Genomic DNA, 16416 nt, shown 5'->3' on the forward strand with positions numbered 1-16416 from the left:
CACTCTGGAAAAGTGTAAACTGAGAAAAGAGACCCTGAAGTACCCGGTCTGTTCCAGCGCTTAATCTTAAACCATGCTAGCTGTGTGATGAATGGGGCAAGTGTGTTGGTGTGTTCTGAGGTCTGCTTCCCTTTAAATTGTATACACGGTCTCCTATATTTTCAAGGCTATTTACACGTATTAAACTTTGCTTTCGTTACTTTTAATGTTTCCTTTGTGGCTTTCTTTCAAATGTTTGTTATGGTTAGATTGGCAAATGTAAGAATAAACGTGAACTTGAGAACAAAATTGAGAACAATTTTCGAAATCAATATAAACGCTACCGTATGTTTATGTGCGTGAATTTTTTTTTCAGCCTGAAGTAATTAAATATGTTTCATGATTTGAATAAAATGTTTGAAAGGATTCCTCTCCTAGTATATACTTTAATATTCTACTACCAGAAGGGCACAGTCGCCTGCTTGCCTTGTCCGAGAAGAATCGAATCATCTTTAGCTTCTTTGGGGGCAAGATGACCCCAATCACTTCGGTATCTCTGGAGAATATGACGGCACTGGGAGAGTTCGCCATTGTGAGACACGACGTGATGTGCATGGAAGCAAATGATAAAGATGGGTAAATTGCAATCAATATTTATTGGGAAGAAATCATTTTGTCGGACCTTCGTGGTGTTCATACTTGGCTACGACGTTGTGATAGGCCATCTGGCATATAATTATATTCATAGCCTATGAACACCGTTGGGTATTTTTGGAAAAAAAAATAACGTGCTTAACGACATTCAGAAACTGGAAAAAAAAGCAATTTCATTTCTGTTTTTTCTTATAATGAACGACTGTATTTTCATCAGGAATAACTTTTACTTTGACAAGTTTGGACTGACATCCACGTCCGGAACAGTTATTCAAAACCTTTCGGAGAGAAATTCTACCCATCCCCCCCCCCCCCCCCCCCGTCTACTCGAGTGGCATGCATCTATATAGAAGTTTACGTGTGTGTTTTTTTTTTTTTTTGGATGGAGGTAATGGAATGAGTTATGACAAACATGATGTAGTCCTTATATTCCCCTGTGAATGCAGGTACCTGTATTGGACAGACGGAGGAGCAATCTACCGCAAAAGAATCACAGGCCTCAGTACCTCCAAAAATAGTTTCTTATATGGCCTTGTGGACTATTCTTTCTACGGACTACATATTGGAAGTGGAGGTAAAGTTTCGAAGAAAAATGTATAACTATTATGCTGTTTTATCTTTCCATGCAAGGTGACCTCAGTCTGGCTTGCAACGTCTACAACCTTATAAATAGCACTTTATAACTTATCTAATGGGAAGAATTAAACTGCCTTCTGGGTTTTACACCAAACCATATGGACTATAGCTACGTCTTCCTTGATTAAAAGTAGCGTTACGAGGAATTAAGCTTAGAGAATAATGTATAATGTAAGAATATAACACATATGTAATTGTTGTGTGTAGTTGTACTTGTTTGACCAGAGTGAAAAATGATGTTTCTCTTGTGAGTGTATGTGTATATTTCATAGGTATCCTTTTCTACGGTTTTCTTGATTATAATTACAGGGATTAATGAGGTTTTGATAGGTATACATGTGCCGGGAGTTAGGAGAGGTATTCAAGGAAATTATTCCTGAAACATGGCAAGTCTAGTATTGTATCTCTGTCAAATTTGCAGGACGTCATCTTCTTTACAACACGCTCGGCAATATGTTCTTGTACCCGAATCTATCCACATTGACAAATTCTGGTTTCAACACTGATGAGATTGAACAGCTGGACTATCTATTCCCGTCGAAAGGAATAGTAGACTTCGCCGTATCCCATGAAACACTCTACGCTATTGGCTATGACGCTGGCAAGGTGATTCTCCGAGTGATGCGAAACTACGCAGAATCTAGCACCTCCTACCAAGTGCCCCTACCGGGCGAAGACAAGTGGCAGGCCATTGCCATTTCGAAAAGAGATGACATGCGCGGACCTGGTCGTGAACATAATGACAGATCTTAATGATCTACGAACCTGACGCTGTTACGACATCTGCGCTCTACTATGGAACGACGCTGCGCGCAAGACACGTTGATAGGCTATTGAGCTCGATATCTAGGCGCGCAATTGGTGTTATTAAAAGCAGCCAGCGGCCATTTTAAAACTCCCATTCCCACTATTTTCTCCCTTTCCATGTATTTTCGAAAAAATAACGAATGCACGCAGGTGCGCTGCGTGTGATTGTATGCTTTTGTGTACACCAGTCAAGCAGTTAGTGAGTGTGGTCTGTACGCTCGCTTTAATAGATTAAAAACAGCGAACGCCAGCTTCAATGTACTGCAGGCTATGTTCGTTCCACAGTAGAGTTCATTGGTGCCGACGTATATTATACAAATATCGACTGCTGCAGAGGGAGATGGTAAAACTATTTGCACCGAGGTGATGTCTCAACAGTGCTATGTCCCGAGACGAAGTCGAGGGACATGGCACTGTTGAGACATCACCGAGGTCAAATAGTTTTACCATGGCCCGAAAGAAAGCAGTGGATATTTGTTTTATATCCCTCTCGAGCATTTTACTAGAGTAATGACGGTTCCCTTTTGGAAAAGTGTGCAGGTTTCGTGAACGATATATCTAACGTTAGGCCGTAGCAGTGCAGCAGCAGTGCGTGCAGCGCGTAGCGAACGACACCGCTGCGCTGTTGTTGATTCCTACACACGAGCTACACTACAGCGTGCAAAACTCCGAAAGATCGAGGAGGTCCAGGACTACATTAGTAGGCCTAAAGCGGCTTCGTTACCCAGATCATCTTCAAAATCGGTTTTAGTTTATTCCTAATTCGTACCTGATATGGTGTCCTCTTGCGATCATTCTTCCGTTACTTGATAAGCAGTCACTTTGTCAACTGAGCTGAATGCATTGATCACACGTCCACTAACGTTACACACCCACGCCATCGCACCACAGATTTCTGTAATGCTGTCGCACACCGCGCGCTCCGCGCTCTCTTAGCGCTAGCTAGCTACAAGCCACATGACTGTCGCTCAAAAGTATCGCTACTACGCGCACTACGTACATTCTTAAGTGAGAAATGTAGATATCGATCACACGACCACGATTGGGTGCAAATCGTGGATTCCCAAAAGTACTATATCCCGCTGGCTAGTAACCAATTGCACCGCATACAGCTACACGTAGCTAGCTAGTAAAACTACACCATGTTTGTGCTGCTGTACAATCCTATGGCAAGAAGCTTTACATGAGGGATATAATATGTATTATATCCCTCATGTAAAGCTTCTTGCCATAGGATTGTACAGAGCACGAACATGGTGTAGTTTTACTAGCTAGCTACGAGCAGCTGGATGCGGTACAATTGGTTACTAGCCAGCGTGATATAGTACTTTTGGGAATCCACGATTTGCACCCAATCGTGATCGTGTGATCGATATCTACATTTCTCACTTAAGAATGTACGCATTGCGCGTAGTAGCGATACTTTTGAGCGACAGTCCTGTGGCTTGTAGCTAGCTAGCTAGCTAGCGCTAAGAGAGCGCGGAGCGCTCCGCTAGCGCGCGGTGTGCGACAGCATTACAGAAATCTGTGGATCATGGTGCGATGGCGTGGGTGTGTAACGTTTAAGTGGACGTGTGATCAATGCATTCAGCTCATTGTTGGCAAAGTGACTGCTTCAAGTAACGGAAGAATGATCGCAGGAGGACACCATATCAGGTACGAATTAGGAATAAACTAAAACCAATTTTGAAGATGATCTGGGTAACGAAGCCGGATAGGCCTACTTCTAACGTAGTCCTTGACCTCCTCGATCTTTCGGAGTTTTGCACGCTGTAGTGTAGCTCTGTGTAGGAATCAACAACAGCGCAGCGGTGTCGTTCGCTACGCGCCGCACGCACTGCTGCTGCACTGCTACGGCCTAACGTTAGATTTATCGTTCACGAAACCTGCACAGTTTTCCAAAAGGGAACCGTCATTACTCCAGTAAAATGCTCGAGAGGGATATAAAACAAATATCGACTGCTTTCTTTCGGGCCATGGTAAAACTATTTGACCTCGGTGATGTCTCAACAGTGCCATGTCCCTCGACTTCGTCTCGGGACATAGCACTGTTGAGACATCACCTCGGTGCAAATAGTTTTACCGTCTCCCTCTGCAGCAGTCGATATTTGTATACTACAACACGGCTTGGAGGGCAACTAATGCACAGAAAATAATGTTATCACATCGTTTTGTCAATATATCATAAGACACCATCCATTATGACCACGTATATTTTGTTTTGGTTGTTGTTGTTGTTGTTGTAATTGGATAGAGTTACAGAATTTTAGAGTGTGCACAATAGATGAATTTAGCTCGTGAAACATGTAATCAAAGATACATCCGAAATCTGAATCATTAGCATTGAATTGGATTGAATGTAAAAGCATTATTGCTGAAATGCATGTTTAGATCTGAATGACGCAAAAGACCAATGCTGATTGCTTGGATAGTGAATTTCAATGACCGATTTTTTAATTTGATAGCTGATTCTGTGCTTCGAGAGTAAAACATTCCTAAAATTAAAGCTCAGAATAAGAACAAGAATGACAAAATCATGAAGTTTACCTGGAAACCAATATTGTAAACACTGTGTTGTTAAAAAAAAATGTTCAAACGTTTAGGACTTAATTCAGTTCAGTGTATTTTCGGTGATGTTACATAATGCTAATCTAGTAATTTCTATATGATTGAAGAAGTTTAGCTATTTTCAGTGTATGTCTTGCTTTGTTATTTCTTTTTAGAAATAAAATATAAAGTAGGTACTAATTACATGTTATTCCTCACTTTGCGTACGTAATATTACAATAACTTGTTCTTATGATTTCAGAAAATTAAGTGACTAGATTCTTTGTGAACGTTCAGCGACAGGATACTATTTACCCCCAAAAATGACAGTTTCATGACATTGCCATTATCTCAAATGAGATTACTTCCTCGACTACAGGAGTGCGTGTTTTGTTCTCTCTTTCTCTCTCTCTCTCTCTTTCTTTCTTTCTCTCTCTCTCTTTCTTTCTTTCTCTCTCTCTCTCTCTCTCTCTCGCTCTCTCTTCATTGCATGATGTTATGCTTTCATTTACAGTCCACTGTTGTACCGGTATTGCAGTTGTTAGTATATCGAATAAAACACATTTCAGCAAACAATGGCTGCGTTTATCAACTTTCCCCAGTTTAAACGACTTTCGAAAGCCCTTTCGATAGCCCTTTCGATAGCCCTTTCGAAAGCCCTGTCTGTTGCGACACGGATTGTCGCCCCTACACGGATTGTCGCCCCCTACACGGATTGTCGCCTGGCGACAATCCGTGACGCTTGTGCAGTTCCCAGTTTTTGACCTCGAAGGCGACAATCCGTGTTGGCAAAAAATTTGTTGCGACACGGATTGTCGCCCCGGGCTCGGGGTGGTTCCTCCAGTGTTAAGCTTTGGTGGGATGGGTATGACTGGTAAGTTATGCGTATGTGTGTGTGTGTGTGTTTGGGTGTGTGTTTGGAGTATAATAATACAATATGTAGAAACTGTGCATGTCTGGTGGTTACATAGTGGTAGTGGTTTGTTTGTCTGTGTGTATACGTGTGCCTGTATGTTTACGTGTGTATGTGGAATATAGTGGCGCTACTGTGGCAATACAAATGCCTTCAGAGTGTATGAGCACGTGTTTAAAGAATTCACACCAGCGTTGATCTAAAAATAGTATGGGTGTGTCCACCAAATATCAGCGGTGAGGCGGGCTAGGCGAGAGAGAGACCGAGAGAAAATACATACGAGGGAGGTACCCTCCCCAAATGTTATTTGTCTGTGTTCATTTTTCCCTGCAGTCATTTTCTTCCATCAGTCTTATAAACTAGAACGTCCATACCACTATTCTTTGTCCCAGAATAGGTTTGGCATGCTTTATGCATGAGCGAATAATTTCCACACGCCGTAAAAAATTTGTCAATCGTTACTTGATTTTAGCACAAACAAACTGCCATTGCACACCGCTAATACATACGTAATACAAACAAACACCAACAAACACTCAAACAAACCTCATAATGCAAACAAACCAACTCAACACTTTTTTCCTTGATATTTATTGATTTCATTCAAATCATTCATAAATCGACCCATTCTGGGTGCAACATGAACAAAAAAAGTTACAAATGGCAATTCGAAACAAAAGCAAATCCATTTGTCAATTTATACCACAAATAATCTCACTTCAACATAGATAACTCGATTATAGACCAACCCTACTAATAATTCCTTCACGAGAAAGTTTTGACATGTATAGGGCCCTACCAAACCTATATTCCTTGAATATATTGGTTTGGATCATGTGACACCTTCTTACCTAAAAGGGCATATACATAAAAAAACACACACAAATATATTACACAAATCTAGAATGAAATCACTCATAAAAAACCCCACCACCCCCTCCCCTCCCAAACCGAAACAAATCTAGGGCCTACATCTATCATAAATATTAAATCCTACCAACATCCGTCATACCATTTATAACTATCCTTCTTCAAATCCAATCCCCAACCCACCAACCCCTGATTAAACAAAACCTATATCATCCCACACCCACATTCAACGACCCAAATACATACATACACACACACATACACACACACACACATACACACACACATACACACGAAGGTTCGTTATTCCGAAGTTTCGTTTTTTCCGAGGCTTCATTTATCCGAAACACACAATTCCCTATACCTAGTGGTTCGTTGATCCAAAAATGAAATTCGGAATAACGAACCTTCGGAATAATGACCCTTCGGACGAATGAGCCTTCGGACGAATGAGCCTTCAGAATAACAAACTTTTGCAATAACGAAATGTAACCCCCTTCCCACATACCGACGCACACCCGAACCGATACCACATCCTTCCTGATGAAACGATTTCCCAATGTTGATAAATAATTCATAATGGACCGTATGCAGAAAAGCAGCATCCGCCCGCACGCAAGCTCCACTCCGAATTCATATACAAATCTGCCAAACAAACTCATCAAATTCAAAGCTGCTGATAAAATCAATATCAATGTTTATGCCAGCAACAGCTTACTTGGTATCCCTCCCCACGCGCAGCTAAAAACACACCATGACTTTTTACATGGCATGTTTGCATGGATGTAGCCATGTAAGTTATGTGTTAGTATTTCAATGACTATGTCCAGAACGATATTACCCAGCAAAATGTGCTTCGAGGGCGGGCGACAATCCGTGTAGGGGGCGACAATCCGTGCCGCCAACGCCCATCGCGGATTGTCGCCCCGAGCAGGAGGCGACAATCCGTGTAGGGGCGACAATCCGTGTCGCAACACCTGTCCACTCCCTGTACTATTAATGTGCCGCTTGTTTTCATCGGTTGCGTTTATCAACTTTCGATAGCCCTTTCGATAGCCCTTTCCATAGCCCTTTCGATAGCCCTTTCCAAAGCCCTTTCGATAGCCCTTTCCAAAGCCCTGACTGCCTGTACTATTAATGTGCCGCTTGTTTTCTAAGAAGGGACGGAGAAAAGCAATTACCATCATAAAGACATAATCTTCCTTTGAGAGTGACGAGTCATGATACAATGCCACATGAATCAATTGTCTTCCTATCTGTGAGGCAGCTCCAGTTTAGCACATACTTCAAATATTTCTGAGTGGCGGCATGAGACATGGGATCAAAGGGAATGAGACTGTTGTTACTCTATTTCTCAAACCTTGTTGGTGAGAGAAACACCTCCTTGTTCCAAGCATATGTGTGCATTACACCATTTCCTCTCACCTCCCTGATTACACACAGCTGTATGTATACACCTGTGTACACGTACTCGTGTGCACTTGCGCGCGTCTTTTCAAAAACCGGAAACGCATGGTTGCGTAACTGCAGTAGGGCGACCTAAAGGGCTTTCAAAACAGCTTTGCGTTTATCAACTTCGAAAGGCTTTTACAAACAGGTTTCTGAGAACCTGTTTAGGAAACCTGTTTGGATCGTCACAAATTCTGGGCTTTCGAAAAGGCTTTCCTAAAGGGCTTTCAAAACAGCTTTGCGTTTATTAACTCGTGAAAATTCCTTGAAAGCTGTTTGGATAACCTGTTTCTGCCAAGAAAGGAGAGTTGATAAATGCACCCTTTGGTAAAAGGCTTTCCTAAAGGGCTTTCAAAACAGCTTTGCGTTTATCAACTCGTAAAAATTCCTTGAAAGCTGTTTGGATAACCTGTTTATACCGAGAAAAGGAGTTGATAAACACAGCCAATGACGAAAGAACAAGTTTCGTTCTCATGGTAATCAGCAAACGTTTGGGACTCCTACAGAGAAACTAATTATGTATGGTTCATATTATAAGTGACCGACCTGTCACGACAAGAAGGATCAGAAAGTCGCTGACGTGTGAGCCTAAAGTATCGAGTTTGAAGGCAGATCATCAAAATCGGTCAAAATCATTCAATTTCTGTCTTTGCATAAAATTTTAGAGTAGTGTTTTGTGTATCATCTGCCGAACTTTCGACCCTAAATTCAATGATCAGAGGAATGGCAAGAAATTAGCGGGTTTTTTTTTTTTTTTCTGGACCATGATTCTTCGACTTTCAACGGACCAGAAGGTCCGAAGATTTGAATTTAGCGCCGCGGATAGACTCCGCCCCTAGTAATGAGGGAGTGATCTTATCTGTCAGTGCGTGGCATCCTGGTATCTAATTGGTCGTGCGTAGACCGCTGGCGCTTAGCTTCAATGAACATCGCGGAGGTTGCTACGACAATCTATTGTGAAGAGGTGAAAACTGTCTTACCTCCCTTTGATCACGATTGCGGCGGAAGTAACTTAGAAGGTTGTGTCCTCGAAACGCAGTTCGCTGGTCTAGGAAATCAGCAATATCTCCCCAATCATCAATATCTCCGCAATCGAGCGATGTTCATTCAAGCTTAGCGCCAGCGGTGTACGCAGGACTAATCAATAAAATGATGCCACGCACTGACCAATAAGATCACTCCCTCGTTGCTAGAGTGGGAGTCTAGCTGCGGCGCTATTAAAATCCAAAACTTCGGACACATTTTTCTGTTCCCTTGAAAGTCGGAAAAGCATGGCCCAGACAAACGCTACTTTCTTGCCTTTTCTTTGATCATTTAGATTCGGAATTTTGGCAGATGATGGAGGATAGTACATTCCACTACAAAATCATGCCAAACACAGAAATCCGATCGTTTTGAACAATGTTGATGATCTGACTTCAAACCCGACTTTCTCGGGTCAGCCGACAGCGACGTAAAGATCATTTTGTTGTAGCAGGTGATATACAATATATATATATATATATATATATATATATATATATATATATATATCATATATATGAAGAGTTTGTTTGCAAAAACCGATAAGTCCATTTCTTGAAGATTATGAAGTACGGTCTCTGTCATAAAGTACAAAATAATACCTTTTAAATGATATCGGTCACTACATATAAAGGTACATTTTTGAAGTTATGGTCAAAAGAAGCAAACATTTTCTTATTATTCTCTTTATTTTTCTTGACATTTTATGGCAAATATCTCCATATGACAAATATGGACTTATCGGTTGTTCAAAACAATAACTCTTCATATTATATACATGTATACAGGTTTAGAGATGCAAAGCACAGTTATTTGTGTGTGTGTGTGTGTGTGTGTGTGTGTTTGTGAATTTCAGCTTGATTAGCCGAAATACTACGTGTATATGTATTTTTTCTCGTTCTCTTCACGGTCAACCCTCACCTATATAGTTACGAAATTTCATCTGTGTTAATTTATGATAAATGTAATAATGATATTATCAAAGCAATGGAAAAACATGTTTATGCTTTTCAAAACTTGAATTTTGCAAAATCAGTGTCTGCACCCGGTTCAAAAGTAACTTATCATACCTTGTAGCCACCACCCTCCCCCCTAAAAAAAATAAAAATAAGTAAACCAAAAAATTAAAACGAAAAAGTTGGTGTCGAACTTCAAAACACGTATATATACATATATGTATATATATATATATATATATATATATATATATATATGTGACTGTGCACCTCAAAACGAACATAAAGTCGCAGACACTGATTTTGCGTGAGGACTGAAAATAAGTGAAATGGGTCAACCTAGCCGAACTTGACTTTTTCATATTTTCTAAAAGAACGACTCTTCTTTTACATTATGCTAAAAATTGGTATCATAAAACGGGCAGGAAAGTGTGTTTTTAAGCAGTTTATCTCGAACATTTTTGGTAGAATAGTGTGATTAGGTGTGTCTTTAGAATCCCTTTTTCATTTCTGAAAAACCTTGTCCACACTCTTCGCTTTCAACTCTAATAACTTTTGAAAGGATAGCGCTACTGCTTTGAAAGTTGGCATTAATTATGGACAGAATGTGTTAATGAGGCATGCTTAATTTCAGTTTAATCTGATAATCCCTTCATTGTTGTTACTCTGGTGATTTACTTCCTGTTTTTTGTCCCATTCATCGCACAGCCAGCACTGTTTGGTAAACTAAGCGCTTGAATAGACACTGTATTTCAGAGCCTCTTTTCTCAGTTCACACTTTTCCTGAGTTTGTGCTTTTTTTCCAATATTTAGATAGGTTAGGAGAGTCCATTTGATTTGAGTTATACATCATTTTAAAGCTTAAGGTTTGCTCTTTCAGAATATGGTCTTAACTAAAAATTCATGTCTGGCGACTTTTTGTTTGTTTTGAGGTGCAGAGTCATATATATATATATATATATATATATATATATATATATATATGACCGTGCACCACAAAACAAACAAAAAGTCGCACCCCTTGATTTTACGTGAGGGCTCAAAAAAGGGGAAATGGGTCAACAGAGTCAATCTTGAGTTTTGTATATTTTCTGAAAGAGCTATCCTTCTACATCATGCTTTAATTTGGGATCATAACATGAATGAGAAAGTGTGTTTTCAGCAGTTTTTATACAACCCTTTTTGGGGGGAGAGTAGAATGATCAGGTATGTTTAAGAGGCCCTCTTTCATTTCTTGAAATACCTAGCACACTCTTCAATTTCAAGTCTAATAACTTTTGAAAGGATAGCGCTACTGCTTTGAAAGTTGGCATTAATCATGGACAGAATGTGTTGATAGGACATGCTCAATTTCAGCTTAATCCCTTTATTGTTGTTGCTCCGGTAGATACATCCTGTGTTTTGTCCCTTTCATGGCACATCTAGCACTGCCTGGTAAAGATTAAGCGCTTGAATAGACCCTGTACTTCAGAGCCTCTTTTCTCGGCTCACATTTTTCCAGAGTGTGTGCTTTCTTTCCAGTATTTCGATAGGCTAGGGGAGTCCATCTCAATTGAGTTATACATCATTTTAAAGCTTAGAATCTGCTCTTTCAGAATCTGCCCTTAACTAAAAATCCATGTCTGGCGACTTTTTGTTCGTTCTGTGATGCAGGGTCACATACGTGTATGTCGTATGTGACCGTACATCACAAAAGCAACAGAAAATCACAGGCCCTGATTTTACGTTAGGGCTCAAAATAGGTGAAACGGGTCAGCCTTGCCAACCTTGAATTAAACAAATGAAAAATATATATAGTGTTTTAAGATTTTTTTTCAAGTTTATTTCTCAGAGGCCGCTGTCAATTTCTAAAAATATATGACACACTCCTGACTTTACACTCATTCCTTTGAAAGGTAGATGCTACCGCCTGGAAAATTTGTGTTAGTCATTGAAAGGATGTGTTAATAAGTCGTTCTTGATTTCATCTTAATCTTATAATTCCTTTATTGTTCTTGTTGTTGTTGTTGTTGTGGAGTTATACACATCCATATTTTTGTTCCAGTAATGCCACAGTGCACGGCATGGCATGACCCTAAACTTCAGAGCCTCTTTTCTCAGTGAGCTCTACACACGTTTTCAAAGTGTCTGCTTCTTTGCATTATTTTGATTTTGTATGAAGAAAGTCCACTGAAATCAAAAGTAACAAATGACTTATAAGCTTAACATCTGCTCTTTTAGAATTTGTGCTAACTAATACTCCCCGTGGGGCGACTTTTTGATGATTTTGTGGGAGATTGTTATATTCATATATATCAATATACATAGGCCTGCGTGTCACCTTTAGGGAGACACTGCATACATTTTATTACTACATAAATTGACTATAGACGCTAAAGAGAACAATTTCCGCTTTTTGGTGCATGGAAATAAGGGGGTTTTATAAACTTGTAAACGTCATTAATGCTGCAGAAGTAGTCTATTGGAATCAGAAAATGTCTTTCAATTCTATGTAAAATTAGCTGTTTTTGTTCTGTTTCTTTTTTTTATCATAACTTTTCGTTTGATGAATCTGGAAATGAAATAATCTTTACTTAACAATCGCATCTGCCGATGCTGGATAACTGCAGTAATGAACACAAAGCATCCGATGCAAAGAAACCCTGAGATTTGGGTAAATGCTACTTTGATGATTTGTGCAAAAGTGTTCATGCCGTTACCATATCAACCACCCTTTTAATGGATCCTTGTTGTTGCTGCTGTTGTAGTAGTAGTAGTAAGTGTTGGGTTTGTGTTTTTAAGTACGAGTATTTTTTTTTTTTTTTTTTGGGGGGGGGGTCAGACTCATCACGCTATTTGTGTCTCCTTTCCGCAGGATATTGGTCTGTTTCAAATATCGTGTCCCCTGTGAAAAAACAAACAAACAAACAAACAAACAAACAAGAAAGTGCTCATATCATCAAGTTTCAGGGAGATGGCGATATTGCATCGCATAGAGATATCATTTTCACGAAACTGACAGTTTGCCCTTTGTGTATTTGTTTGTGTGTTTATGTAGGGTATTATTCACTTGTAAAAAAACCTATAATTAACAAATGAAACGTCTTAATGTCCAGGACTTTTCAATTCACTGCAATTACTACCATAATTATGTCCTATGATAATCACCTAGATTTCATAGTCTTATATATGTATACATTACAGGGATTTTCAGAATGGATTGCACAAATGCCATTTTCGTCAACTGAACAGTAATGAGCATTTTACCAGTTGTCAGAGAGATTGATTCAATCTAATCTGCTTTCCAGCTAATGATAAAAAGGTGTCTACCGTTCACCATCAAGCAATATGGTGTGAAAGCGACCAAAAAAAAAAAAAAAAAAAAACATGAGGCGGGGGTGAGGTGGAAAACGTAATACAGTGTACAACATATTGTTGTGCTCGGAACATAGCAAATTGCATTTGATAAAGTTTGTTTGTTTGTTTGTTTGGTTTATTTCTGCATTTTCTTTCTCCGAATACAATTGCAAATGAAAACAAAATGATACAGATACATACAAATCAATACAAAGAAAAATCATTTGCATAACAACATTTGAATGAAGAATTATGTATCAAAATAACATATTAAGGCATACTGTATCTATTAACAAAGGATAAATCAATACAGGGGACCGTCATCGTAAGCAGAGCTTGACGTGGATGAGGCCCTATCTGAATATGTGATACCAATGTAATACAACACCAATTATATATATAAGAGATGCCGCATAGGACGCGAACACCACGGATATAAGTAACGAACAGTAATGAATTTAATGTTAAAGAAAACTGCCAAGAATAGAGATACACAGTGTAAGCTACATGCATGTACTAAACATGAGCTCCACTCTTAGATTTACATCACTATTCAGTTGTGTATTACTTTAAGTACATTCAAACAAGGCACTTGTAGAAGATACAATAATTAACGCCTCTTTCAATAACATAATGTTCTTTTTCTCAACGGATTAATAAAGAAATCTAGCTTTATAGTAGGTCCTCAAAGTATATGCAAAAGAGAATGTGTTTCCATTCAACGTGACCACTGTTTCATTTCCTACGCACTTTTTCCCTCTTTTTGTATTTGTTACAGTTTTCGTATATCATTTCCACGTACAAATGTAGATTTGTTTTTGAAGAGTTAACCTTTGCCCCCCCCCCATCTTGTTATTCCTTATCATTTTAGCAATGTCATGAAGGATTTTCAATAAATATCTTTTTCTTTTTCTTTTTTTCACTTGAATAACTATTCATTGAAAAATATTTTGCTGGGATTGAAACGAAAGCATAATAATGGGCTTAATATAATGAACTTTACACACACACACACACACACACACACACACACAAGATACAATTGAATTTTACTCCAAATATAAGGACTACTTGAAATGCATACAACTAGAAATACACAGAGGCAAGCAAGCGATCAAGAGAACGAACTAAATAAAGATCTGTCGATATTCTTTAAGTGACCTCCTGTAAGTTACATTAGGCAGTGCCCGCATTGTCTAGCAACTATGTCTGCCCTTCAACGAAACAAAGGGGAAACACGAGAATCGTTAGAGATGACGAGGACAGTCTGCCAAGGACATAATATGTTCACACATTTACTCTCTAAGACTTTGGATAAAATAATTTGCAACAATGAATTTCATGGTTATCTTTGTTACCCCCCCCCCCCCCCCCCCCGCGCCCCCAACAACATGCCCATGTAGTCTACTCAAGCTTACCATTGACATAACTGCTCATAAGAAAGACGACGTCTCGATACAATTGTATGTACTGGTATTTCCCAGTTTTCACGATGCTTTAGTTCCTTGTTGTCCCGTCTCATATATCTATATATATATATATATATATATATATATATATATATATATATATATATACATACATATACTCTCTCAGCGAAAACGGTCTGTGTGATATCATACTAGGAAAGAGATAAGCGAGTCCTGCAGAGTCAGTCACGAACATCAGCGCAGCAGGAAAGTAACAGAGAATCCTTACCAACGTGGAAGGTGGAAAAGGACACCAAGAATACTCGTTTGCGCAAATGGCAGAAGCGCACCTGTTCGCCGAAAACAACGTCAGGATAAAGATGGCAGAAGGGGGCAGTTACGGTAAGACAGAGGGACGAAAACAGAAACTACGCTAAAAAAAATAATAAAAATAAACAATACAGTCGGAAGACTTATTGCGCTCTTCTCCGTAAAATCGAAATTGAAGCAGTGGAAACCAAAACTTTAGTAACTGGTTATGCGATGTTTATTTCCTGTACGACGCGTTATATCATAGCTTAATAATGTAGCTCCAGTGTTCGGAGCATGCATGATATTTCCAACGATAATTAAAATCTCATGTTTGACCAAAATGCAAACATCTCCATCAAACGGCAAGATCCCGAAAAGGGAATTTAGACCAAGACGAGGCAAGTGAAATTAAGTATTGACCAAAAAAAAAAAAAAAAAAAAAAAAATGACGCCCGCTTATAGTTTTTTTTTTCAACGCTCCAAAAAAAAAAGACTTCTTCATACTATGAATGTTATTCACGAATTCCAGCAGTTAAAAAAAATAAACTAAATCGCAACCATTTATTTTACGCTCACAAAAAAAAAATACGGAACTATTTAACACTAAGATGTTATTCACACCATCCAGCAATTAAAACAGAAGAAGAAAGAATTCAACTAAATCGTAACCATTTATTTCAAAAAGACCAATTAACTGAGAAGAAGAAACAGGCAAGGACATGGAAAAAATTGCAGTTAGTTCTTAGTTCGTCTATTCATAATCATTCAATAACCAATATTTAGAAATTGGAGATTTCACAATGTTATTAGTTTGTTTCTTTTTCTTTCAAATGTTCGAAAGATACCCAAGGCTAAGATTTTTCAGCCGAATATTGCTATAAAACAGTGTCTGCCTCAATTCATGCTTTACAAAAACAAGTTTATCATTTCTTATATAAAAGTTGGACAGATTTTGTTCTTGAGATCATGTTTCATGATCACGAAGTTACGTAACTTTCCATGCTCATTTCTATGTAAGAATTTATATATCGTGATATCACGCGTTTATAGCAATTTGCACCATAGCTTGCTACACAATATACAATAGTAGAATTAATTGTATTTATTTTCACTTGCTTTCCTTTTCCAATACCTTTTTAAATGTTGTATTTACTTCTCTCTCTCTCTTTCTATCTCTCTCTCTTTTCTTTTTTTTTAACCTGTTAAATTTGATCTTTTAATAGGTGAGGTATAACCATGTCGAAATTGACGAAATCCAAACTCGAGTACTGATGTTATCGATCCATCACCTTTCGTGCGAAATCTCCTATGTATATGTTCCACACGGTATATCTGTGGAGTTTCCCCTTTACTCATACATCATGTTTTTGTTTTTTTCTTCTTCTTCTTTTATATCTGCAGACGTTGGGGAAATCAAAGTGCCTGTCTTTCCAAGAAAAATTGCCGATTTAGACAATGCCGCTAAAAGAGTTTTGACTTATGGCGCTGAACTCGATGCCGACCATCCGGTATGAATTGCTTAAAC

The 16416-nt window shown here is 38.8% G+C and overlaps 1 protein-coding gene across 1 annotated transcript in view; it reads left to right on the top strand.

The window, feature by feature from the left end:
* The first annotated feature begins 14914 nt into the window (after positions 1 to 14914).
* The window catches only part of LOC139730171 (tryptophan 5-hydroxylase 1-like), a 28816-nt gene continuing 27314 nt past the window's right edge, over positions 14915 to 16416 (top strand). The window contains exons 1-2 of the mRNA XM_071641066.1: positions 14915 to 14981; positions 16293 to 16399. Coding sequence (XP_071497167.1) covers positions 14915 to 14981; positions 16293 to 16399 — 174 coding nt within the window. The remainder of the gene's footprint in view (positions 14982 to 16292; positions 16400 to 16416) is intronic.

The sequence above is a fragment of the Diadema antillarum genome, unplaced genomic scaffold (assembly GCF_040938485.1).
Source record: "Diadema antillarum isolate AM-2024a unplaced genomic scaffold, OU_Dant_1.0 seq00000297_RagTag, whole genome shotgun sequence".
NCBI lineage: Eukaryota > Metazoa > Echinodermata > Echinoidea > Diadematoida > Diadematidae > Diadema > Diadema antillarum.